The following is a 27,569-nucleotide window of genomic DNA, read 5'->3' as shown; positions in this document are numbered from 1 at the left end:
TTCGTGCTGGACGTGCAGACCGCGTGAGACGACGCTTCATCCAGTTCCAAACATGCTCAATGGGGGACAGATCCGGAGATCTTGCTGGCCAGGGTAGTTGACTTACACCTTCTAGAGCACGTTTGGTGGCACGGGATACATGCGGACGTGCATTGTCCTATTGGAACAGCAAGTTCCCTTGCCGGTCTAGGAATGGTAGAACGATGGGTTCGATGACGGTTTGGATGTACCGTGCACTATTCAGTGTCCCCTCGACGATCACCAGAGGTGTACGGCCAGTGTAGGAGATCGCTCCCCACACCATGATGCCGGGTGTTGGCCCTGTGTGCCTCGGCCGTATGCAGTCCTGATTGTGGCACTCACCTGCACGGCGCCAAACACGCATATTACCATCATTGGCACCAAGGCAGAAGCGACTCTCATCGCTGAAGACGACACGTCTCCATTCGTCCCTCCATTCACGCCTGTCGTGACACCACTGGAGGCAGGCTGCACAATGTTGGGGCGTGAGCAGAAGACGGCCTAAAGGTGTGCGGGACAGTAGCCCAGCTTCATGGAGACAGTTGCGAATGGTCCTTGCCGATACCCCAGGAGCAACAGTGTCCCTAATTTGCTGGGAAGTGGCGGTGCGGTCCCCTACGGCAGTGCGTAGGATCCTACGGTCTTGGCGTGCATCCGTGCGTCGCTGCGGTCCGGTCCCAGGTCGACGGGCACGTGCACCTTCCGCCGACCACTGGCGACAACATCGATGTACTGTGGAGACCTCACGCCCCACATGTTGAGCAATTCGGCGGTACGTCCACCCGGCCTCCCGCATGCCCACTATACGCCCTCGCTCAAAGTCCGTCAACTGCACATACGGTTCACGTCCACACTGTCACGGCATGCTACCAGTGTTAAAGACTGCGATGGAGCTCCATATGCCACGGCAAACTGGCTGACACTGACTGCGGCGGTGCACAAATGCTGCGCAGCTAGCGCCATTCAACGGCCAACACCGCGGTTCCTGGTGTGTCCGCTGTGCCGTGCGTGTGATCATTGCTTGTACAGCCCTCTCGCAGTGTCCGGAGCAAGTATGGTGGGTCTGACACACCGGTGTCAATGTGTTCTTTTTTCCATTTCCAGGAGTGTATATCATGCTAGTACAGGATTTTTCTATTAATCAAATGGTTTCCTTTTTTGAAATCCTTACCAATAAAATAGTATCCTTGTACATGAATTGTGGGAATGTATCACAACTGGTGTAAGTTGTTAAAATCGACTGATCTTCAGAAGTAAGTACTTTAGCATAGTTAGTACCATGAGATAGCATGCATGTGCAAACTAACGAAACCATGCATAAGGTGCTATACATGATCATTATGTATAGTGCCTTGTCAACAGTCTATGGCCAGGGGCAAAACTCAGCTGAGAGTGGCTGATACAGTGACTCATCTTAGATGTCTTACACCCCTAAGGTCCAGTAAGCACACCAAGCTATGTGGCACAGTGGTTAGTACACTGGGCTCGTACAGATAATAGTTCAAATCTCCATCTGTCTGGTTATCCAGATTTAGGTTTTCCACTATTTCCATAATTCAATTAAGCCAGGTGTTGAAATGGTTCCTTTAAATGGGCACAGCTGATTTCCCTCCCCATCCTTCCATAACTAGAACATGTGCTCTATCTTCGATGATCTTAATGAAATGGAAATGTGCTGTCTTCTGTGCAGTGGCTCAAGAAAGATAATTTGGTTGGCCATCTGATCTGATGTTCCATGAAATTGGCAACCATAAGGTTGTTAAAGCATCATTGATCATTTGTTAAATAAATAGTTAAAAAATGTTAGACATTTCTGCTTACTACGTACAACAGTAAAATGATTATGAAGTGCCAAAGTGATCAACAGCAAAATTCAGCATTTTAAAAGAGAATGTAAAATCTGCTAATACATTTTTGCTGTAGAAGGTAATGTTGGATTGCAAACACCCACCATATTTCAATACCTGTATTAGAAAGTATCTTTAGAAGCAGAGAGAGTTGCATGACAAGTTGAAAGAAAGATGAATTCTTGCTGACAAAAGCTGAACAAAGTTGAAACGGACACAATGACAGCTATGTGATAAAGTCTTCACTGAATTGAGGAGGATCTCATTTTCCAAGTTGTCAAAGAACCCAAAAACATTGTTTTTCTGCATTACATCTGTCACTGGATCAAAGTCATCTGCTAGCTGATAATTACAACATAGAAATGGAATATGATGAAATACATACTTATATACAAAATTCTGCTTCCAAAACTGCTTCACTGAGAACACAACACAGTTCCTTGTTTCGTTCATCAGAGGGATGTAAAATTTAGGACATGGAATTGGTTGAGCTTAGAACTGAAAAACTGTAGATATTTTATGGGCAAAAAGCCACTAGACCTGATGATCACCCATAAGATTCTATGTTGAATTTGCAAAAGAGCTAGCTTTTCTCTTAGTGGTAGTGTGTTGTAAATTTGTGGAACAAACAAAGTACATTGTTGGAGAAAGGCTTAGATCATTCGAAGTCTTTAAGAAAGGTTGCAGGATAGACATACAGAACTTCAGATCCATATTCATTATACCAGTTTACTACAGGAAGATATGATGGCTTCTTTTCTCTCCCCAAGATCAGGCATTCTCTCTATAGGAATCTATGTGAAGTCTACAGATACTGATTGTGTGTGTGGAGACAAGGTTGATGCTGTGTTTTACATTCTTCAGAAACTGTTATGTATAATTTTGCATCATCATATAGCTATCGTACAAGCAGGAAGACTCTCAAATGATTAGTGTTTGCTGCAAAGACAATTAACCGCCAAAGTAAATACATTCAATCTAATCCACATAAACAGACAAAATGATCCAATATTGTTTAACTGCATGTATTTTAGAGTCAGTCAAGTATATGTCAAGACTAATTTAAGATAGAATCACTCCACCGATCAAACTGGCTTTATCTGTCAAGTTGTAAGGAAGGGTAATTCACCCACAAAGAAGGCTTCTTACAAAGTTCTAAGTTGATCAATTCGTAGGTATTGTTTTTCAGTGTAGGAACCTTATCAGGTTAGACTAACAGATAGCAGTGTTTCAGGAGACATGCGTGAATAGTCATGAGTTTATTTACCCAGAATGAAATCGTAACAGAGATATCCAGTGGGAGATGTTGCAAGGTGATTTACTTTTTTTTTTTCATCAGTCTACTGACTGGTTTGATGCGGCCCGCCACGAATTCCTTTCCTGTGCTAGCCTCTTCATCTCAGAGTAGCACTTGCAACCTACATCCTCAATTATTTGTTTGACATATTCCAATCTCTGTCTTCCTCTACAGTTTTTGCCCTCTACAGCTCCCTCTAGTACCATGGAAGTCATTCCCTCATGTCTTACCAGATGTCCTATCATCCTGTCCCTTCTCCTTATCAGTGTTTTCCACATATTCCTTTCCTCTCCGATTCTGTGTAGAACCTCCTCATTCCTTACCTTATCAGTCCACCTAATTTTCAACATTAGTCTATAGCACCAAATCTCAAATGCTTCGATTCTCTTCTGTTCCAGTTTTCCCACAGTCCATGTTTCACTACCATACAATGCTGTACTCCAGATGTACATCCTCAGAAATTTCTTCCTCAAATTAAGGCTGGTATTTGATATTAGTAGACTTCTCTCGGCCAGAAATGCCTTTTTTGCCATAGCGAGTCTGCTTTTGATGTCCTCCTTGCTCCGTCCGTCATTGGTTATTTTACTGCCTAGGTAGCAGAATTCCTTAACTTCATTGACTTCGTGACCATCAATCCTGATGTTAAGTTTCTCGCTGTTCTCATTTCTGCTACTTCTCATTACCTTCGTCTTTCTCCGATTTACTCTCAAACCATACTGTGTACTCATTAGACTGTTCATTCTGTTCAGCAGATCATTTAATTCTTCTTCACTTTCACTCAGGATAGCAATGTCATCAGCAAATCGTATCATTGATATCCTTTCACCTTGTATTTTAATTCCACTCCTGAACCTTTCTTTTATTTCCATTATTGCTTCCTCGATGTACAGATTGAAGAGTAGGGGCGAAAGGCTACAGCCTTGTCTTACACCCTTATTAATACGAGCTCTTCATTCTTGATCGTCCACTCTTATTATTTCCTCTTGGTTGTTGTACATATTGTATATGACCCGCCGCTCCCTATAGCTTACCCCTACTTTTTTCAGTATCTCGAACAGCTTGCACCATTTTATATTGTCGAACGCTTTTTCCAGGTCGACAAATCCTATGAACGTGTCTTGATTTTTCTTTAGCCTTCCTTCCATTATTAGCCGTAACGTCAGAATTGCCTCTCTCGTGCCTTTACTTTTCCTAAAGCCAAACTTATCGTTACCTAGCACATTCTCAATTTTCTTTTCCATTCTTCTGTATATTATTCTTGTAAGCAGCTTCGATGAATGAGCTTTTAAGCTGATTGTGCGATAATTCTCGCACTTGTCAGCTCTTGCCGTCTTCGGAATTGTGTGGATGATGCTTTTCCGAAAGTCAGATGGTATGTCGCCAGACTCATATATTATACACCCAACGTGAATAGTCGTTTTGTTGCCACTTCCCCTAATGATTTTAGAAATTCTGATGGAATGTTATCTATCCCTTCTGCCTTATTTGGCCGTAAGTCCTCCAAAGCTCTTTTAAATTCCGATTCTAATACTGGATCCCCTATCTCTTCTAAATCGACTCCTGTTTCTTCTTCTATCACATCAGACAAATCTTCACCCTCATAGAGGCTTTCAGTGTATTCTTTTCACCTATCTGCTCTCTCCTTTGCATTTAACAGTGGAATTCCCATTGCACTCTTAAATGTTACCACAGTTGTTTTTAATGTCACCAAAGGTTGTTTTGACTTTCCTGTATGCTGAGTCTGTCCTTCCGACAATCATATCTTTTTCGATGTCTTCACATTTTTCCTGCGGCCATTTCGTCTTAGCTTCCCTGCACTTCCTATTTATTTCATTCCTCAGCGACTTGTATTTCTGTATTCCTGATTTTCCCAGAACATGTTTGTATTTCCTCCTTTCATCAATCAACTGAAGTATTTCTTCTGTTACCCATGGTTTCTTCGCAGCTACCTTCTTTGTACCTATGTTTTCCTTCCCAACTTCTGTGATGGCCCTTTTTAGAGATTTCCATTCCTCTTCTCAACTGTGGTGCCTACTGCACTATTCGTTATTGCTGTATCTATAGCGTTAGAGAACTCCAATCATATCTCGTCATTCCTTAGAACTTCCATATCCCACTTCTTTGCGTATTGATTCTTCCTGACTAATGTCTTGAACTTCAGCCTACTCTTTATCACTACTATAGTATGATCTGAGTCTATATCTGCTCCTGGGTACACCTTACAATCCAGTATCTGATTTTGGAATCTCTGTCTGACCATGATGTAATCTAATTGAAATCTTCTCGAATCTCCCCGGCTTTTCCAAGTATACCTCCTCCTCTTGTGATTCTTGAACAGAGTATTCGCTATTACTAGCTGAAACTTGTTACAGAACTCAATTAGTCTTTCCCCTCTTTCATTCCTTGTCCCAAGCCCATATTCTCCTGTAACCTTTTCTTCTACTCCTTCCCCTACAACTGCATTCCAGTCGTCCGTGACTATTAGATTTTCGTCCCCCTTTACATACTGCATTACCCTTTCAATATCCTCGTACACTTTCTGTATCTGTTCATCTTCAGCTTGCGACGTTGACATGTATACCTGAACTATCGTTGTCGGTGATGATCTGCTGTCGATTCTGATTAGAACAACCCGGTCACTGAACTGTTCACAGTAACAGATCCTCTGCCCAACCTTGCTATTCATAACGAATCCTACACCTGTTATACCATTTTCTGCTGCTGTTGATATTACCCGATACTCATCTGACCAGAAATCCTTGTCTTCCTTCCACTTCACTTCACTGACCCCCTACTATATCTAGATTGAGCCTTTGCATTTCTCTTTTCAGATTTTCTAGTTTCCCTACCACGTTCAAGCTTCTGACATTCCACGCCCAGGCTCGTAGAACATTATCCTTTCGTTGATTATTCAATCTTTTTCTCAAGGTAACCTCCCCCTTGGCAGTCCCCTCCTGGAGATCCGAATGGGGGACTATTCCGGAATCTTTTGCCAATGGAGAGATCATCATGACACTTCTTCAACTACTGGCCACATGTCCTGTGGATACACGTTACGTGTCTTTAATGCAGTGGTTTCCATTGCCTTCTGCATCCTCATGTCGTTGATCATTGCTGATTCTTCCGCCTTAAGGGGCAATTTCCCACCCCTAGGACAAGGAGAGTGCCCTGAACCTCTATCCGTTCCTCCGCCCTCTTTGAAAAGGCCGTTGGCAGAATGAGGCTGACTTCTTATGCCGGAAGCCTTTGGCCGCCAATGCTGATAAATTATCAAAATTTAGGCAGTGGCGGGGATCGAACCCAGGACCGAAGACGTTTTGATTATGAATCAAAGACGCTACCCCTAGACCACGGGTTAACATTGCAGAGAGAATTACTCCCAAAATTTTAAGACCACATTTTAATATGTGCCAAGAAACATACAACATCCTCCAGAATACATAATGTGTAATGATGAAAAAGAGAAAATCCGATAAATTTATGTGTATGCAGTGGGATATTGTCAATCCTTCCTGCATACCATCCACAGCTGGAATAGGAAGAGGGGGGGGGAAGATTTTTGTACACTGTATGGTGGCTTATAAGAGTACAGGAATACATGTAGGTCTCAAAATGCCTCATTATCATGTCCAGTATTTGTATATCATCTGGATTCTATTCTGAAGCAATGTTAATCATTATGGCTTGTTAGTTACTTCCTAAAATTCGTACTTGAGATCACCAGTTTTATTCATAAAGCGCCTTCGGTATGTCACTGCCCTGTCCAAAATAGTTCATGATGTCTCCAGTACAGCATTCATTATCTATAGAAGAGAGTGGAGCATCGAATATTGGTTGTTCACACAGTGGAGTGTCCTGTCTGTCCTGTACCACTGTTATACGGTCTTACCTGACAAGTGGGGTTCAAATCCCTATCAGTCTATCCAGATATATGTTTTTCATGGTTTCCCTAAATGGCTCAACTGCTGTTTCCGTTTGCAGACCATAACAGAAGATTATGTCTGCCATTTCCTGTGTGGAATAATTGACTTCTCCGACGCTGTTAAGCACAGAGATAACATCACAGTGTAAAAGCATTTCACAAACTTACTGAAATGCAAATTAGTTCTATTGGAACTAGCGTATATGCCACATTTACCCAAAACTGTGAATATGGTTACAGTAACAACACTAACAGATGTTCACTAAATGCTGTATCCATGGACATCAAACAGAGGAATTCATCCTCATTTGTTTACTGCATTTTATAGGTGAATTGTAATAGTATAGAACTTGCAGTTGAAGACATAAGTTTCACACTAGTCAAGATGGACACTTGGTTACAGCTATCAAGGTATGCATTTTAGGGCCCACATTTTGTCTTTTTGTCTTGTTTTGGCCCAACATGCCACCTTTCAAAATATGTGATACATTTTTTAAGCACCGTGTATACTGTGGAGGACATGTGTATATTTGAAACATACGCTTCACTGATATTGTCCCATGAGTTTTCCCTTGTCAGTGAGTACCGTACTTACTCTGTGTCATGCAGCAGATAGAAAATCAGTTGGAATATTAATTAAAATAAATGTATTAATTTCTTTTTAGATTGTGGCAATTGGGCCCACTACGGAGGCCTCTCTGAAGACTGCAGGTTTAACTGTGTGGACAACGGCAGAAAAACCAACACCTCAGCACCTAACCAAAGCAATCATAGAACATTTATAACTTGTTGCTCTAATGTGATATTCTTATTAGTCAATTTTTTTTATCGTTTTACCGCTCATCCAATTTCAGTATGTTGCTGATGTTAATATATTATTGCAGAAATTCTTGTTAATTATTTTTGTCTTCAGTTCATGGGAGAAAGCATTCTTATGTCATTTTTTAAATGAGTATACAATAAAGAACTTGAGAGCTGTTTTAACCCTTGTTACTTGTTGTCAACTGCATTTGTGGTACTTTCAACATAATAGTGAATATTTATGCATGAACTTTTGTGTGTGAAGATCCTATAATAAACATTTGAAGAAGTTTTTTAAGGGAATGACTGCTGAAAAATATCCTCGTGCGCACGTGTGTGTGTGTGTGTGTGTGTGTGTGTGTGTGTGTGTGTGTGTGTGCGTGTGTGTGCGTGTGTGTGTGTGGGCGCGCGCGCGCTTAAGTATATTGCAGGTTGAGAACGAAAGGCGGGAGGGCTAAAGGTAACAATTCATTTATAGATGCATGAGGGATGGTGCTTAAGCACCCATAGAAGATCAGAAAGTTGCATAGGTTTTGAGGTGGTTGTACATAGTAGACTGTACGATAAAGTTTGGGGCAAGATGTACAAGGAGGAGTTAGAGAACTATCTGGGTAGCATCTTACCAAAATAAGGGGGGCAGGGTATAGATCATGGTAGAGGAGAATACAATATTGGAACAGAAGAAGTATGTGATTGTAAATGATAGCAGAAAAGGATGAGGGCTAGAAAATATGAAGGGATTTGCCAATTATCGAGATTTAGTAAGTTTTGACCAGGGGTGGAGGGATGGGAGAACGTTTCTTCGCAGCATAGAGGAGGTTATGGCACAGGAAGAGAATTCAAATGGTACAAGTGTTGAAGCAGTTGTTAGTGTCATTAGTGTTACAGGCTGCAGCATGTTCCACAACAGGGTGGTCGAGTTTTTGAATTGTGGTTGTCAGTCATACAGAGAGACATTTTATAAGTTGTCATACACAATCGCTTTCTGCTCACTTACTACTCACCCTGCGATATGCAGTTTGAAAACCTGCTTTTGAAATGTGTAGTCACCCAGGTTAATGTCCTACTGTAACACCACCGTTGTCTTTGCCATAACACTAAATTGTAATGTTTCTGCAATACATTATTCTTCAATTTATTTTCATTTTATAATATATACTTTGCCTTGCAGATGCACTCTTGATATGTACAGGATGTATACGACCCGGGACAACCGAGAAATCCGGGATTTTTTTCATCCAGGAGAAAACCGGGAAAAACAAGGGAATTTTTCATTGTTTTAGCTTTCTGTTAAATTTTTGTAATTTTGACTGCAGAATTGATTCTCTAGCAAAGAATGTTATTGTATCCTGCAACTGGAGAATGATACTGCAGCAATAAAATATAAACGAGAGGGAAAAACATAAAACTTTAGTGGCAAAGGAAAAGTGCAATTTACAACAACAAAACACCGTGCACGCACAAGCATCTGCAAATAGCAAAAATATATCAAAGGCCATAGGGCGCAGACTGTAATTCTTTGTAACAATAAACTGCTTGCTATGAGCATGACGTCACATCTGTTCACACTAGGTTAGTTTGATTAGTAGCCAGCGGTATATTGCGTTTGCGCATTTGACTCGCGTAGCTGCTTCTCTTCGTGTACAGCTCCCACGTCAAATGAAAACAAAACGGATTTCTGTGGCCGGGAGCTATCAAGTGAATTAAAATACATTCACATAATTACGGTGGGCAAAAATATATTATTAATTTAAGTTTTCTGATTTGATTTGATTTACAAGTTAGTAGCAGTCAAGCATTAATCGCCTTGCAGAACGAAGTTATTTTTGCAAGTTTGCTAAAGAAATTTGGCTTTATTAATCTTTCCACTGAGGCAATCATTTTATTTGAAATGAAGTGGTGTTTCATTCTACAGTATTGGCTAGTTCCAACTGTTCGCTGAATTTCAAGTGCACGTTATCAACTTCTGCCCTGTATGGCATTATAATAAAGAACCAAAAATGAGATCGTAGAGTACTGGTACTCCAAGAAAATTTACATCGCAAAAACCACACTGAAAAGCTTAATATCAGATGGAACCTACATCATTGTGAATGTGGAAAAAGCCAATTTGCACTTCAAGCCGAATTATGCTTTTTAGTATGGTTTACGAAATTCCGATGCTCTTTGGAGTATACTCTGACTGATGCCCTGTTTCTTTTATGGTGTAATGTAAGCTCTCTTAGTGCTTTATGCACACGGACATGTGGGATTCCTACACTACTACAGTTGCACACGCCCAATAATGCCTGTTTTCTGGCGCTCTCTGGCAACTGGTAAATCGAACCTATTTCTAACAGTCTCCGGATAGTATTGCGAACGGTGTTTAGAAAAGCGTTACTTTCAAAGTAAATTTCTTTTTACGCAAGATGAATTATGTTACGTATGAGAAAGCGGGATGGATATCTAAATCACAGAGCGTTCGAAACTGAACAGTTTGAGGACCAGCCACTTACAAGAATTTCGAGCCGACACATTTATGTCATAATTTTAAATTTACTGGCACATTTGTGTGATGTATCATAAAGTATAACACACGCAAAAAAAAGATCAATATTACATGTGAAAGCTTGGCTTCTGTTGTAGCGTGTTAATCGTAGAGACCAATATTATATGTGAAAGCTTAGATTTTCTTGTAGATATACGGTACTGTGTACATTAATGTAAACCGTTAACTTTTCCTTTTGTGTGTTCGCGCTATGTAACCAGTCATCTTGCTATTGGCTGACTACAACACGTGTCCTACGCTCTGAATAGCTGCTGTCATCGGCTGGCGAGATCTCGTGGCTTGAGATATAACTCGCTTAAAAAAGGACATCGCAACCTCCGTTTCAACGCTCCGGAAACTAACTCGTTGTGTTTGGTGCAAATCGAATTTATACTTTGGTAATACGAAAATATGCAGCGTATATGTTGCTGCAAATCAAAGGTCTTTCCAAAACTTCTCTCCTTTTTTTTTCATTAAAAGTCTCTCCAAAATTTCTGTGCCCCATCATTTCTTTTTTTTCCGGGACATTCTACGTGTTTGTATAAAACATTAACCATTCAAAGAATTGATAAGTTTTACAGCTCCGAGGGAAAATCTATGGAAAACCTACTGTCACTTAGCACAGAAAAAGTGTATTTTCGCCTGGGAAAAAAGCATATTTCTTAAACGGGATATCCGGGAATTTTTTTTCCTTGTCCCTTTATACACCCTGTATGTACATCTCAGTTTGCTAACCACTGGTTATCCATCACAGTCATGTGTATTTTATTGTAATGGTGCATGCAGATTTCTGAGCTGACACATTCAAATACAACACATTACCCTCTCCACAATTTTTGTCATTTTATACTCTCTGCACAACCTTATCACAACGATGACTTCTTTAAAAAAATATTTTTGAAATTGTTCTTCCCTATTTTCACTCCCTCTGTTGGGACACTACTTCTGTGCTTGGCCCCACCATGAACCTCCAATCTACTTTTGCCACTCCAAAAAAATTGCTGTCTCCCTAATGAAACTGAAATTCTCCTCAGCAATTCATATCTCTCTCAGTGGATTTACTATAAAAATTCCTGTTGTTGTTTGCCATCCACCCATTCACAAAGACCTTCTTCTCCTTTTCCAACACTTTTATAACATTTGACCACACTAGTCCTAGGTAATTATGCTAGTGGCCATTCAAGTTGCAACACCATGAAGACGGCATTAAATTGGCATGAAGTGCAGTATGAGCTTGTATATGCAAATAATTAACATTTCAGTGTAAGCACATAAAGTAGGCAAGAGTTGCAAGACCCATTTTGTATATGCAAAGAATGATTACATGGCAGTTCACATTCAGAAATCACATTTGTGCTTTTGAATGTTGATTGTGTGTGAGAAGATTGTCGTAGGTTCTGAGAGCTTTTGACATTTATTTTTTAATGCACTAAGGTATGTGAGTCCACAATGATTAAGAAGAAAGAGAAATGTCTACCAGCTTTAATCTTACCCTCCCACATGTCACCATCAAATTTCTCTGTCTTTAAAAGTTTTCAAAGCTTTGAGAGGCATAAGGTATACAAAACAAAAACTTTTTAGATATCTTCATTTTCTCTTGTTGTTGGCTGCAGGTCTCGCGTCTAGGAGTACATTCTCGAGGCTGAAAATTTTGATTTTGTAGGTTCCTGTTGATGTGAATAATGTTTGAAGATTCGCCTCTTTAACTCTTGAATTTTATTTTTTGTCACATCTTTCAACATCACACCGATTTTACAATTTCCACTTCAGAACACAAATCCACATTGTTAAAATAATAAATACATCTGTTTTGAGGGGAGGCATGCCCACTACCCCCAACATTCTGCAGTACTGACAATATCCCAAAGAGTTTACAAACTTTCTTGACAAAAGCAGAATCTTTACCATGTTTTATCATTATCTTATAAACGAATCCAGAAATAAATGTAATAATTTGCATTAGATTGTGCAATTAAAAATATGAATTTTAAGTATAACACATATTTCATAATTTCAAATAAAAAAATAATTTTAACCATACATACAGAGTGTGACAAATTAATTTCTTTTTGTACATTTTAGTCTGAAATATAATACATCATATACAAAACCAAATGAAATTCTTTCAGTGAAACAGACAAGAATGTTCATCTATACCAAAATTAATCCTGGTATTAGCTACTTCTAAAAAAAAAAAAAAAAGTTTTGTTAGAAAAAGGTCCCCCATTACAAAATTTGGAAACAGTATGTTTACAGTATTTTGTGACAGACTATAAGGTTTGCCAAACAGCGTACAAGATTATGCTAGAATATAGATGTTTAGAAGTATCTGATACATAAGATATTACAGAAAACATAAGCAAAACATCTACTATACAAGTCATAATCTATACATATATCAGGATATGGTATTCAGATTTTCAGATCTGTGGAACATACTGTCACAAGAAAATAATACAAGGTCAAAACTACAACATTACATCACTAAACTATAGAAATAAATACAGAGACAATGTAAATTACTAGAATTATAAATTGTAAGTAACACCCATGCAATCAAGCTTTCAAAATCTTCAAAAGAGAAGAGAAAATTTCAGAGCCTAAGTATACGACAAGTGGGCCGACTCGAAAATCTCACAATGACAGGTACAGACCAGAAGAATATACTCAACCATGAGTATGAATCCATCAGCTACATGAGCCAGAGTATTTAAGGATATGTTGACTCATGAAAGAACAAAGTAATGGAAAAATATTAAAAGAACAAAATAGTGGAAAAATATTAGGGCATAAGCTTCCGACGTGGCAATCAAACCATGTATCCAAACCAAACCAGCAAAAAAATGTTTCAAAGCAACAAAATGAATAATGCTCATAAGATGTCAATAAGTTCAATTATGCAAAGAGTAATTGTACGAATCATCTAGCCTCAATCAATAGTTGTATGCTCTCCTTGAGTACACACAGTCGCGATGACCAGGGGTACCCAAAACAGAGATAAGCATGATTCTGTCCACAACTCAAGTTCAAATCAGATACAATATTGCAATACTCAGGATAAATACAGGTAAACAGTCATGGTTATCTTTAAAGGATGACACAATGCAGTAGCTTGAGAATTGAAAGCAGGCATGTATACATCTTGTTATATTGTCTATACGTGTAAATGTCTTCCACACTATTTGCCAATTGTCTATACAACCAACCTACATACACCAAGACCTAGAAGATTCATTTACAACTGATTAAAAAAAATACATACTGATTGAAAGTTACATAATGTTCTGGAAAGTCAATCCCCCTATTTGAAAAGACATGCATTTATGTTGAATAACACTGTCTTTAGCAATCTTGGCTAACAATTCACAAATATCAGACACAACACAGATGTAGTTGACATGCTCGCATTCGTTACCCAGCACCTATGATTGCTTGTAAGTCAATTGGTCAGCAGGGTACAGCCGTGTGGGGAGTGAATCCGCCCACATCTTTCAGCTTCCTCCTTAGAGTTCTCATCACACACTCCGACGGATAAGTAACGTCCTGACTAACATTCACATCAAATCTTGAAACATTATTTTGTGTATTAAATACACTGTTCTATACATTCTTCACATCAGACGAGATATGCTGTCCTTAGTCATTTTTCTAAGTCAGTTATATGGGATTTATGTCAGGTGTGATTAAAAAGTGTTCACATATGAAACATTAATATTCAGAGTTAAATGCAATGAAAAGAAATGGATTAATAAGGTATTACACACAGATATGCTCAGATATTATTCCTAATTTTTGCAGTACAAATTATGAACACTGTCCCATTTTAAAATTGCAAAAAGATCTTCTCATTTAGTCTCATGGCATATATGTATCAAATTCTAAAGCACAAATCTTTTACAGAACATAATTATATAGTCTGGCACAGATTTTTAACTCAGTCAATAGATAAAATAGAACTTTAAAATTCACATCATCTTATCTACTAAATAAATGACAATAGGAAAAAATAGATACTTGTGGATCATGTCTATATGCTTTCAGCTCAGTGATGTTGCATAATCCAAATAACTTCTTAGATTTAGGATACACAAGCCTGTATGCACTAGGATGTACATTGTCATGAATTTCAAATGATTCAATATAAGTATCATAAAATTTCTTTATCTCAGATGTCAACACTTCGTGATGTAAACTGAGAACCATTATCAGATTAGGTTGTTTTAGGATTACCCACCTGATGAAAATATGTGTTTTCAAACTTAGAGATGATTTGCTTACTGGTGGCTTTCTTGAGAGGAATTGTTCCAAAATAAACAATTCTTTAGCACTCCATCCAAAACAAGCCTCAACTTTCACTATCCAATCCATACCGAGAATTATATTTTCTTCCACAGTAGGGATCGGTAAGCATCCATGTTCAAAGGTTTTGCCCTCTATACTAAATGTTAATAGTTCCTGAGATTTTACCAATTTGCTTTGCTTACCTGTAGCTCTTCTTATATTTAGACCTACAATGGGCATTTCCACAAAATTCTAACTATACTGAATCTTGTCTCTAAATTGTTCAAAGATACCTCAATTTGGGCTACCTGCATCAAACAGTTCCCTTCAACCTTGATCTTAATGTAAGGACATTCAAAATCTGAATCATCTTCTCTGTTATTAGGCGCTTCATGTAAGAGATAACTTTCAGTTTCATTAAATGCTACATCCACACTGTTTTCCCAAGGTTTTATTAATTTTACTGGTATCATAGCATTACTTTGGTTACAAATGCTCTCAGGTGAAGATTGAACGCACTGAATGGGTTCCATAGGACAACTAACATCACTTATTACAGAAGGAACACAAAATATATTATTGTCAAAATTACATTTCCTACTGACATCTTCTTTCACTTCATTTCAACAATTTGGATACTAATTTTAACTAACCACAGCTAACTTACTCCAGGTTGCACATTTATCCACATTACCATCAATTTGGTCCCAAACAAATTTCAAAAAGTTTTCACCTTTATTCTCTAGGCTTACAGATAACTCACCTTTACTGTTTGGGTCACTGCTCTGCATGAAATTAATGAAAAACTGCTTTGACTGGTCTGGTATTCCATGACTCTCGCTTATATCACCATAAACATCACTTACCTTATCTGTATTCGCAAATAACTCTGAAACTTCATTATTCTTAAACTCCACAAAACCTGATCATCATCATATTCTTCCAAATTACTTCATCAACATCATTAACAACACAAGTCTCAGTACCATTAAAGTCACACACCTCACCTACATTCATTTGCAATAAGTTGCCAGTCTCAGACTTACCAACCTCAGTTATTTCACACCTCTCATTCACATCTACATAAAAAATACCACCTAATTCAGATCCAGTGCAGTCAAAACCTGTTTTACATGCATCAATAACGCTGTTTTCTGACCAAGGGAAGAAATCAGTAGAACACGCTGCATCAAAATTCTCATTACTCTCACATTCTGGTTTGTGATTAATACGTACATCACTATAATTAAACATAGTATTCCAAAACTTTTGATCGAAACATAAATGAGAATCCGATATTCTTTCTGTCCAACTTTAGATACTTGTGCCTCATTATTAGTACTGTTATTATTGTCTAATTGTAAGTGTAAATTGGAGATCCTGTACTTGCTGTGTTTCCTCACCCCAAAACTGTGAACCTACATTGAAGCGGACCGCCGTTTCTCAAGTAGTTATCTCTATGATTGTTTCTCCTATTAAATTGACCATGATTATCCCCATTATTCCTGTTTTGCTGATGTTCAAAGTTTCTGTCTCTATTGCCATGTTGATCCTGATAGAAGTTACCACTATCTCTGTTTCTGTAGTTATTACCATTTTGATCTCTATCATTTCAATTGTTATGGTACATGCTTCTTTCCATTGCCCTATCTACACTGTCAACATATCGTAAAAATTGTTCAAGGCAATCGTCAGGTCCATGTACTAAAAAACACTGCAATCTCTCTGGTAATCTTCTTTTGAATGCATCAATCAATGTCATTTCATCAAATGGTTTTTCAAGGTGTTAATTTATTAAGTTGATTCTTACAAAACTCTTTCAGTGTACCATCTCTATTCCTGTAATTAGGGCCATTCAGAAATTCACTTTTAATTTTCCCTTGGTCAGCTTCTGACCAAAATTTATTTAAAAAACTTTTTTTCGAAACTTTGCTATGTCTCCCACTGACTTACATTTAGATTTACCCAAGACAGAGCTTCACCTTCAAGACATCTTTTAATAAATTTAATTTTTTGGTCATCACTCATGCCTGACACAAAACTATCTCTACAGTGGTGTAGAAAATCCACTGGATGTAAATTGTGTGATGGAAAACTTTTGATTGGAATGTTGGACTACACAATACCATTATCTGAATATAGATTGTTGTGAATGCAATTTTCCTAAACTACTGAAATTTTTTAATCTAAAACATTTACATTAGTTAGCATACTGTTTTCAGCATTTAAAATTTTTTTATCTAATCTACTAAAGTTCTGTTCCGTTTCTTCCTCTACGACCTTTCGTTGAACTCTTGATCTCATTAACATTCTTCTCCTGTCATGCATATTCATTTACTAGACCATTTTCCAAAACAATAAACTTACTTGGGAGAAGACATCAACTTTTTCATTCACAACTTTTAATCCATGTGATAGTCCATTTTTTATTTCCAAAACCTGATTACTAAGTTGGTCTATTTGTTATTGTACCCTGTCCATTTTACCATTGTTTTCAGGTCATTTAATTGTCCTTGTAGTGAAGTAAATTTTCCAGTTAACTGATCATTAACTGCACGAAATTTGCTATTGTTATCTGTCTTTATCTCAGTAAACTGATATTCACTGCACAAAATTTGTTTTTGTTATCTGACTTCATTTTTTCTAATTTTGCTAAAATCAACTCAAAACATTGGTTTCTAATGTTTCTTTGCTGACTAGACTTTCACTTCATCAGCACTACCCTCGCCTCTATTCATTTTCCTAGCAATCTCACGAGTCCACCAAAAAAAAAAATTCCACAAATTGTTTATCATTAGCTTTCTTCTTCTTCTTCTTCTTCTTATTTTTCTGCAACATACAAAACTTCATTATCAGTCAACTGATCCTGGCTGAGAACCCCCACTTGTAATCTTACCCTCCCAAATATCACCATTAAATTTCTCTCTCTCTAAAAGTTTTGAAAGCTTCAAGAGACGTAAGATGTACAAAAGAAAATATTTTTACTTATCTACATTTTCTCTTGGTGTTGGCTGCAGTTCTCACGTGGGGGAGTTCATTCTTGAAGCTGAAATTTTGATTTTGTAGGTTCCTGTTGATCTGTATAATGTTTGAAGATTTGCTTCTTTTACTCTTGAATTTTATTTTTTGTCACATTATTCAATATCACACCAGCTTTACAATTTCCACTTCAGAATAAAGATCCACATTGTTAAAATTGTAACTACATCTGTTTCCATGGGAGGCATGCCCACTACCCCCAACTTTCTGTGGTACTGACAATATTCCAGAGTTTACAGGCTTTCTTGACATAAGTAGAATCTTTACCATGTTATATCATTACCTTATAAATGAATCCAGAAATAAATTTAATAATTCACATTAGATTGTGCAATTAATAATATGAATTCTAAGTATGCCACATTTTTTGTAATTTAAATAAACAATAATTTTAACCATAAATAGATGGTGTAACAAATTAATATCTTTTTGTACATTTTAATCTGAAATGTAATACATCGTATACAAAATCAAATTAAATCCTTTCAGTGAAACAACTGAGAATGTTCACCTATACAAGATTCGGGATTAATCTTGGTATCAGCTACTTCTAAAAAAGAATGTTCTGTTAGAAAAAGGTGTCTCATTACACAGCACGTCAGAATTCAATGGCAGCACAATCGTCACTGCAGTTTGTTGTTCCAAAATATTGCTCGTTGGTCAGATGTCACAACTGTCATGTGAATATGGAATCAATGGCTTAAAACAACTGTTGAATCCTATGCAGTTGGTGGATTCCTCATGCAGGATCTCAATGTTCTTGCAGCATAACAAGCGATGGCATAACGATCAAGAATGGAAGAGCAGTGAGGGCTGTGAGACGTCATGCTGACGAACCCCTCTCTAGGATGACACCAAGACAGGTGCATCCTCTACACGAAGAGAATATGAGCGCTGCACTGTCTAGCCGCAGATGGAGTGGAAGAAGAGCCGTCATACAAATGCCGCAGCAGTGAATTATGAACTGTATTGTTTTGCTTGCGTTGAAACTGTATATACTGAAGGACATTGATTATTTGCATGTTGCCATTTGCTTGTTACACACCTTTGTGAATACCAGAGTTAAGTATAGTCAATTTAACTTAGTGTTAAACTCTGTTAATAAGATTTGCTTGAAGTGTTGTCTAGCAATCCAAAAAAGCAGCTTCCTAGGCACCTTATATTAGATGAATGGGCAGAATAAAAAAATTGGTTCCAGGGTGCTAGCAGCTGAGAAGACCGACATATTGTTCATTCGGCCATGTAGGATAAACAGCCACGTCACGTACAATGAGTCACTAAATGAACTTGTTTGCAGCAAGAGATATATCCATCCATACAGTGTGAAAACGTCTAGAGCACTAAACACTGTCAGCATGGTAACCATTTTTGCGGGTCCGTTTGGTTATGTCAGCAGACAGATGCACAAATTGTGGCATGCCCGCTACCAACATTAGTCTGAGGAGTACCACTACGTCATATTTTCAGACGAGTCCCAGTTCTTTTTTTAGTTTCATGATATACTTGTCGCTGTGTGGATGTTCTGAGGATAATAAAGATTGCCAGACTAAATCTGTCACCATCATCATCGTCATACAGGTTCAGCACCTGGTGTGATCATATGGTATGTCATGGGGTACACAGTGCAGTCAGCTCTGGTTCACATAGCTGGTAGTTTGGACAGCAGGCTTTACATTTCTGACATGTTAATGTTAGTGGGTGTGCCTTATTGTAGAAGACTCTGTGATGTTGTCTTTCAATGTCAATTTGCAAAACCGCATAATATCCTGACCTATTTCAGTACAAAGGATGTCCAACTTTTTCCCTGGCCAGTATATCTACTTATATCTCACCCACCAAAAACATTTGTTTGGGAGTTGCCAAGGGCAGCATGCACCACTCACCAGCCACTACGATTGATGGACTCTTACTTGGAATTGAAGCAAGTGGAACGACGTACCAGTATGTCAACCAAGCTCACTTTGATTTGATGCTTGGCTGGGTTAGAGCCATATTGACTGTCATAGGTGACAGGTTTGTGTAACAAATTTCGCATCCTATACATCCCCAAATCACCTGCAAATGGTATCATGTATTCTTCCTACTAAACTATATACACACAAGAAATAATATTGTGTAATTTGTTTTCCTTTATGATGTTGAAATTTTAATTGCCAGCAGTGTATGTTGTTCGACACAAAATTTACTGTTCACAATAATCTGATCAAGTAAGTGTCCATATCAGCAACACATTATTCATCTTCAAGTAAGTGGACGACTTTCCTCATGTTTTTATTTCCAGGTATGTTAAACTGTCCTCACATGGGATGTGTTTCACATCATGAAGCAAGCCACACATGGTATTGAGTGTTGCTACACACTCTGAAATGACGTGTTACGATACATATGATGGAACGTGGTCCTTATCGTGAATTGCGACCACAGCAGTCTCCAGTAGCAGTCGTCAGCTGCATCTGAAACCTAATCACACAGTTTATTTTTGAAAACGGAAACACCTAAAAACATTGCTTTAACACTGTTAGCAATCATCGAAGAAGAGTGGAGAAAACTGTGAAGAAGAATCTGGGCTCGATTATGGCTTCAACAGTGAATTGTTGGTAAGAGATACTACATAGGCTGCACAATGATGGAATTCCTCACTGTGATGTCACCAGCTTCTCATCCACTAACATTTTCATATCCCACGAGAGGACACATTTACAGTTTGAAGCATTTGTTAAAAATAAAATACAGCATGTTCACGTTAATGTGCCAATAAAGTCTCTGAAAAAAATGAAAAAAAAAAAACACTTTTTACATTCCCCAGCAAAGAATTCATATTCATATGCATAACACTGGTCTTTGTATTTCTGGCTATTAGGTCCTACTATGGTCAAATTTTACTGACTGCTAAAATTTACCCAAATGCTTCATACAGTGTGAACAACTTGAAGCACGCAAAAGGGAATACAAACAATAGAAAATGAGATTGACAGTGAGTGCAAAATGGCTGAGCAGGAATGGATAGAGGACAAATGTAAGGATTTAGAAGCATATTCCACTAGGAGAAGGGTAGATGCCATCTGCAGGAAAATTAGAGGCTTTTGGAGAAAAGAGAAGCAGGTGCATGAATATCAAGAGCTAAGATGGAAATCAATCCTAAGCAGATTTCTTTGCTGAAAGGTGGAAGAAGTCTATAGAGGATTATACCAGGGAGATGAACTTCAAGGCAATATTATAGAAAGTAAGAGGATGTAGATGAAGATTAGATGGGAGACACTGTGAGAAAAATTTGACATAGCACTGAAACAAGGTCACAGGAGCAGACCATTCCATCAGAACTATTGATAGCCCTGGAAGAACCAGCCATGACAAAACTCTTCCATCTGGCATGCGAGATGTATGAGTCAGGCAAAATACCTTCAGATTTCAAGAAGAATGTAATAACTCCAATTCCAAAGAAAGCAGTTGTGAGAGATGTCAAAATTACTGAACTATTAGTTTAATAAGTCATGGTTACAAAATACCAACACAAATGCTTTACAGAAGAATGGAAAAACAGGTAGCATCTGACACTGGATTCCAGAGGAATGTAGGAACATGCAAGGCAATATGAAACCTATGGCTTATCTTGGAAGGTAGGTTAAGGAAAGGCAAACCTACATTATAGCACTTGTAGACTTACAGTTTTAGACAACTTTGGCTGAAAACACTCTTTAAAATTCTGAAGATAGCATGGGTAAGATACAGGAGAGAAAGGCTATTTACAATCTGTACAGAAACCAGACTGCAATTATAAGAGTTGAAGGACACAAAAGAAAAGCACTGTTTGAGAATTGAGGATAGTAGCGTAACCCCGATGTTATTCAATCTGTACATTGAGCAAGCAGTAAAGGAAACAAAAGAAAAATTTGGAACAGGAATTAAAGTCAAGAAGAAGAAACAAAAACTCTGAAGTTTGTCAATGACATTTTAATTCTGTCGAGAACAGCAAATTCTTGGAAGAGCAGCTGAACAGAATGGAAAGTGGCTTGAAAGGAGGATATAAGATGAACGTCAGCAAAAATAAAACAAGGATAATGGAATGTAGTCTAATTAAATCGTATGACGCTGAGGGATTTAGATTAGAAAATGAGACTCAGAAAGTAGCAGATGAGTTTTGGTATTTGGTCAGCAAAATTACTGATGATGTCTGGAGTGGAGAAGATATAAAATGCAGAATGGCAGTGGCAAGAAAAGCATATCTCGAAAAAAGAAATTTGTTGACATAGAATATAGACTTAAATGTTAGGAAATCTCTTCTGGAGGTTTTTGTCTGGAGTGTAGCCATGTATGGAAGGGAAACATGGATGCTAAACAGTTTAGAAAAGAAGAGAGTTGAAGCTTTTGAAATGTGCTACAGAAGTGTGCTGAAAATTATATAGATAGATCAAGTAAGTAATGAAGAGGTACTGAATAGAATTGGAGAGACAAGAAATCTGTGGCACATCTTGACTAAAAGAATGATCGGTTGACAGGACACATTCTGAGACCTCAAAGTATCACCACTTTAATATTGGAGGGAAGAGAGGGGGTTAAAAATCATGGAGAGTGACCAGAGATGAATACGTTAAGCAGATTCAGAAGGATGCAGGTTGCAGTAGTTATTCAGACATGAAGAGGCTTATACAGGATAGAGTAGCATGGAGAGCTGCATCAAACCAGTCTTCAGATTGAAGACCACAACAACAAGTTTCCAAGATGAGAAATTCTTTCAAGGGAATGGTCAGACTTCTCATGTCAAAACCTTTAGCAATGTTCTTGTACTTAACACCAGATAAAATCCATATACAAAATTTTCACTACTGACATTAACTGGAAATAATTGAAAAACAGTTGTAAAGCATGCTGTTTTTCGCATAGTTCCTGCACTTGAATTTGATTGGTGTACTGTTCTAGATTCTTTTGTTGTTTGGTGTGGTGCTTGGAGTATACACAATTAAATATAAGGTTTCCAAGATGTCAGCATTAATTTTATTACTTTTTGCTGTTGCAAAAATGTGAAATAGTGATGCAATGTTGCAAATATATATGTTTTTGTGCACTGTGACATACAATTAAGGATGGCATCAGAAGCCCTGCAAGATACATCAGAAATGTTTAGACAAAATTGGTCCGCAGTTAGGAATGAATCAGGCCAAATGTCAGTATGTTTTGAAGAGTCCGACACATATATAATCAGATTATGAAACTGAGTAGAGAAAAACAGACAGTGTGCTACTAATTATAACTTGAGAATATTGGGCCCTCTACACAAATGATCTTCCATTGACTTTAAAGGGTACTTCAAAAACTGTAACCTTTACTGATGATGTAAGCATACTAACCAATGCTTCACATTTAACCCTAGCATGCACAGCGCAAACAGTAGCAGGGCAGTCCTACAAGTGGTTCACTGCTAAGAAGTAGAGGCCCCGAGGAATGTGATCGACTTTTTGAAATTACCTGTACTCTGAAGTGTAACAATAATAGAAATTCATGGATGGAAAAAGTAAGTAAACAGAGGAAAGGCTACCACTTTCCAAAAGAGTACTGGTGCATGGTGTACAGAAACATGGAACAGAAAACAGGCAATACTAGCTTTCGAGCTCTTGCTGCTTTTCTAGTAAGACTACACACATTCACGCACACAACCACACAGACACCCAAAGCTAAGCAAGTCTGATGGTGGTGAGACAATTATGGAATATCAATTATTGCAAGCAGTTGCCTGGGTAGAGTGTAGGGAACGATGCATGAGGCAAGTAGTGGGTAAAATGAAGTAGGTCTTTCATTAGATGACTTAACAACTGCATAACAAGACAAAAGGAGTTCAGAGGGAGGGCGTATAAGGGGTAGAGAGAGGGAGAGGGATGGGAGGGAAGAGGGGTAGAGAGAGGGAGAGGGATGGGAGGGAAGAGAGGAAAAGAGAGGGAGGTGGTGTTGAGGAGAGAGAGAGAGAGAGAGAGACAGAGGGGTGGAAAAACAGGGTGAGGGGAGAGAGAAGGGGGTGGGGGCAAAGAGAATTAGAGTGTGTCTGCATGAGTTAAGGGGGGAGAGGGGGGGGGGGGAGCAAGACTGGTGGTTGAAGCAGTATTTGATCTGGATGGGGACAGAAGAGGAAAGGTAATGCGAGGTCTTACGGACCATGTACATTCTGGAAGAATCCTTCCTATCCAGTCAATGCCTAAAGCTCCTTGTCAGGTTCAGATTCACTGCTGACATTTTCATGATCTGGACTCATGGCAGGAACGACCTTAGCTCCTTCCTCCATAACCTTAATACCTACTCCAAAATCCACTCCACTTGGTCTTTCTCAAATTAACGAGCTACCTTTCTAGATGCTAATCTCTGCCTCTCAGGTGGCTCCATAAATATGCCCGTTCATATAAAGCACATCAACCACCAGCAGTACCTCCACTTTGACAGCTGTTGCCTGTTACATGTCAAAAAGTCTCCTCCTTATAGCCATGCCACACATGGATGCCACATCTGGAATGGACAGCAGGAGTTGTTGAAATATACTGATAGCCTTACCAGAATCTTTATTGACAGACAATATCCTATTCAGTGCATCCATAAACAGATCTCCCATGCCATCTCCTCCTTTGATACCAGTAACCCCTGTTAAGCAGCCACCAAGTAGCACTCCTCTAATCACCCAGTAATACCCTGACCATGGAAAGCTCAACTACATCCTTCACCAAGGCTTTGACTACCTCTCATCATGTGCTCTGGAATGAAGAATATCCTAACCAAAAGTAGTGTCCCACCACCCATTGAACCTACAGAATATCCTTGTCCATCACTACTCCAATCCGTCTCCCAATCCTGTACCTCATGGATCATTCCCTCATGGTCAACTTAGGTGCAAGACCTGTCCCATACATCCACCCATCACCTCTTAGTGCAATCCAGTCACAGGCTTCTCGTACTGATAAAACGCAGGCACACATGTGAAAGATGCCATGTTATGTATTAGTTATGCTGCAGTTACTGTACAGCATTCTGTGTGGGCATGACAAGCAACCAACTGTCCACTCACATTAATGGCCACTGCCAAAATGTGGCAAACTGCAAACTTGACCATCCAGTTGCTGAACATGCTGTGCACCACTTCACTAATGCTTCATTAGATGGGCCATTTGGATACACCGTTCCAACACAAGATTCTTGGAATTATGCTGATGGGAATTGTCTCTCCAGCATATCCTGCACTCTCACAATCCCTCTGGCCTAAACCCCCAATAACTTGTTCCCACTGCCTTTCCTACCTTCCCCTTCTCTCTTCTATGTACATCACTCTTTCCCCATCCCAATCGTGTACTGCATTCTTCCACCACTCTTCCCCCCTCCCCCCATACAGGCACTCACACGCTAACACTCTCTCTCTCTCTCTCTCTCTCTCTCTCTCTCTCTCTCTCTCTCTCTCTCTCTCCCCTCTTCTGCCCACCCATTTCCCTCTTCTTTCTCCATCCTCATCATCACTTTCCTCTTCTTTACTCCCCTCCATCTCCCTGTTTCTGTCTCTCTCTCTCTTGTGTGTTCTCCTGTCTGAACTCCTTTCGTCTTGTTATGCAGCTGGTGAGTCATTTGGCAAAAGACTTGCCTCACACCAATCTGCTACCCCTTCCTTACCTCATGCATTCTTCCCTACCCCCTCCCCAACTCCACCTACCCAGGAAACTACTTACAATAATCAATATTCAGTAATCAGTCTCGCCGTTACCATGGTGGGCAAATACATTTGTGTGTGTGTGTGTGTGTGTGTTTGTGTACTTGTACTAGGAAAAGAACAAGAGCTCTCAAGCAAGTGTTAACAGTTTCTTGTTACATGTTTGTGTGTGACATGCATGAGTGCTTTATTGGTAAGTGATTACCTTTCTCTTATTTTATGTACCCTCTCCATCCAGGAATTTACATTATTGTTATACAACACCATACAGATGGTTTCAAAAAGTCAACCCCACCCATGGGAACCTCTCTTTGTAAGTTTTAATCTCACAAAGACCCTTATTATTCCAACTTAAACAAGCAATACGGATCTATTAGCACAAGAAGTAGACAAAAATGGTCGTACATTGATTGAAGGACAGCATGTAAATTTCCTAACGACTTAGCACTGAATAAAAGTTAAAATGGAGCCAACAATTGGATATATTAATGAAGCATTTCTGTTGAGAGTACTTGTATTGTGCCCGTAGAATCATTCTTATTGTGTTGGCTTATTTTACACTCTGTACATTTTCACTTCCTGTTTCATGGAATTAACCCCCAGGCCAGGTGTACCAATTTCTTTGGCTCTTCAGTGTATATTGTGTGTCAGAGCCTCCTTTTTATTTTTACATAATACAGAATTAGCCTGAATGATTCATCTGGTTCCAAAGCACTGTTTACTGAAAAGACAAGTAATAAACGAAAATGAATGTACACTTACTAAGTTTAAAATATTCCACCTTATGACCCACATGCACACTAGACGGCAGGCCTGTGAAGCCACTGCAAAATATGGCACCAATGCAAGAGAAGATTTTCCATCTGTCGGAAAACATGAATTGTCACAATGTGGGAGTGTAGGGCGCCAAATGGCCACATGCCTGTATGGAGTTGGAACAGGATTCATCAAAAGTGAATGTGTTTTGTGCCGTATCAAAGACAAATGTGTGTGGTGCCTTTTCCGTCATTGAGCCAATGGTGACAATTTCCATGTACCTATATATGTTGCACTTGTTGTTGTTTCCACAACTGACTGCAGACTTCTCAACTTTCATTTTTCAATAGAATGGGGCTCCACTTCAATGAGGCATAATTGTTTTCACCTTTCTCAACAGAGAAGTGCCACACCGTTGGATAGGACATGCTCGACTGGGTTCCCATGGCCCTTCAGATAACGGCATCACCTGTTGTGCGGTTTCTTCCTGAGGGTTTAGGGTTAAGGACAAAATTCGTGAACCCCAGTGCCAACAAAGCTGCAAGAACTGCAGGAATGCATCACTGTTGTCATGATGGGCATTTACAAAAACATGCTGATGAACATATGGATGGAGCTGTTACCATTTGGATGTGTGCAGAATTACCAAGGGTGCAATCACAGAACATTTGTAGAGGGCACCAGAAACTTGGCGAGTGTCTCTACCCCTTACTGTAACACCCATCTTTGTACATCATACTGTTGCAAATGAAACATGCTTTCAAAATTATCCTTACTTTGTGATTCGGCACAGTGTGATAACCTACAGATATCTTGCTTTCTTTCTCTATGTTGACCCATTATTTTAGTTTCTGGGTATCTGGATAATTTCTTTTTTATTCAGGGGTTCAAAACCCACTCTTTGTATTAGGTTTGTGCATAAGTTCATAGTGTTTTCCATAAGTTTAATAAACACGACATATATACATAACAGAGACTTTCATCAACTATAATATATTCTCCTTCTCTATTTATAACAATCTGCCAATGCCCGAGTAACTTTTCAATTCCACAACAGTGGACAACACAAGGTTTGAGGCAAAGAACTCTTTGAGCCATGTTCAGAGTGCATTTGCATCAAGAACAGGAGTTCCTTGAAGGTTGTTCAATAGAGAGCAGAAAAGCTGAAGATCTGAGGGGAGAATTCATGTGAATAAGGTTGGTGTGGAATTACTTCCCAAGGTAACTCCTGTGGAGTGTTTTTTGTCAGTCTAGCAGAAGGGGGGCTGGTGTTATTGTGGAGTAGCATCACTTCACGCAGTCTCCTTGGTTGCTGTTCATGGATTGTATCTGCAAGACACCTCGATTGTTGACAATAGATGTCAACAGTGATGGTTACACCTTATAGAAGCAATTCATAGTACACC

General features: G+C 38.9%; 1 protein-coding gene across 1 annotated transcript in view; it reads left to right on the top strand.

Annotated features, from left to right (window-relative positions):
- LOC126356229 (uroporphyrinogen-III synthase-like) overlaps nucleotides 1–8,071 on the top strand; it is a 33,712-nt gene extending 25,641 nt beyond the window's left edge. Inside the window, exon 4 of the mRNA XM_050007048.1 lies at nucleotides 7,753–8,071. Within this exon, the coding sequence (XP_049863005.1) occupies nucleotides 7,753–7,872 (120 nt within the window). The 3' untranslated portion in view covers nucleotides 7,873–8,071. The remainder of the gene's footprint in view (nucleotides 1–7,752) is intronic.
- The last annotated feature ends 19,498 nt before the right edge of the window (nucleotides 8,072–27,569 follow it).

This window comes from Schistocerca gregaria, chromosome 3 (genome assembly GCF_023897955.1).
Source record: "Schistocerca gregaria isolate iqSchGreg1 chromosome 3, iqSchGreg1.2, whole genome shotgun sequence".
In the NCBI taxonomy this organism is placed as follows: Eukaryota; Metazoa; Arthropoda; class Insecta; order Orthoptera; family Acrididae; genus Schistocerca; species Schistocerca gregaria.
This window is presented reverse-complemented; position numbering and strand designations above follow the sequence as displayed.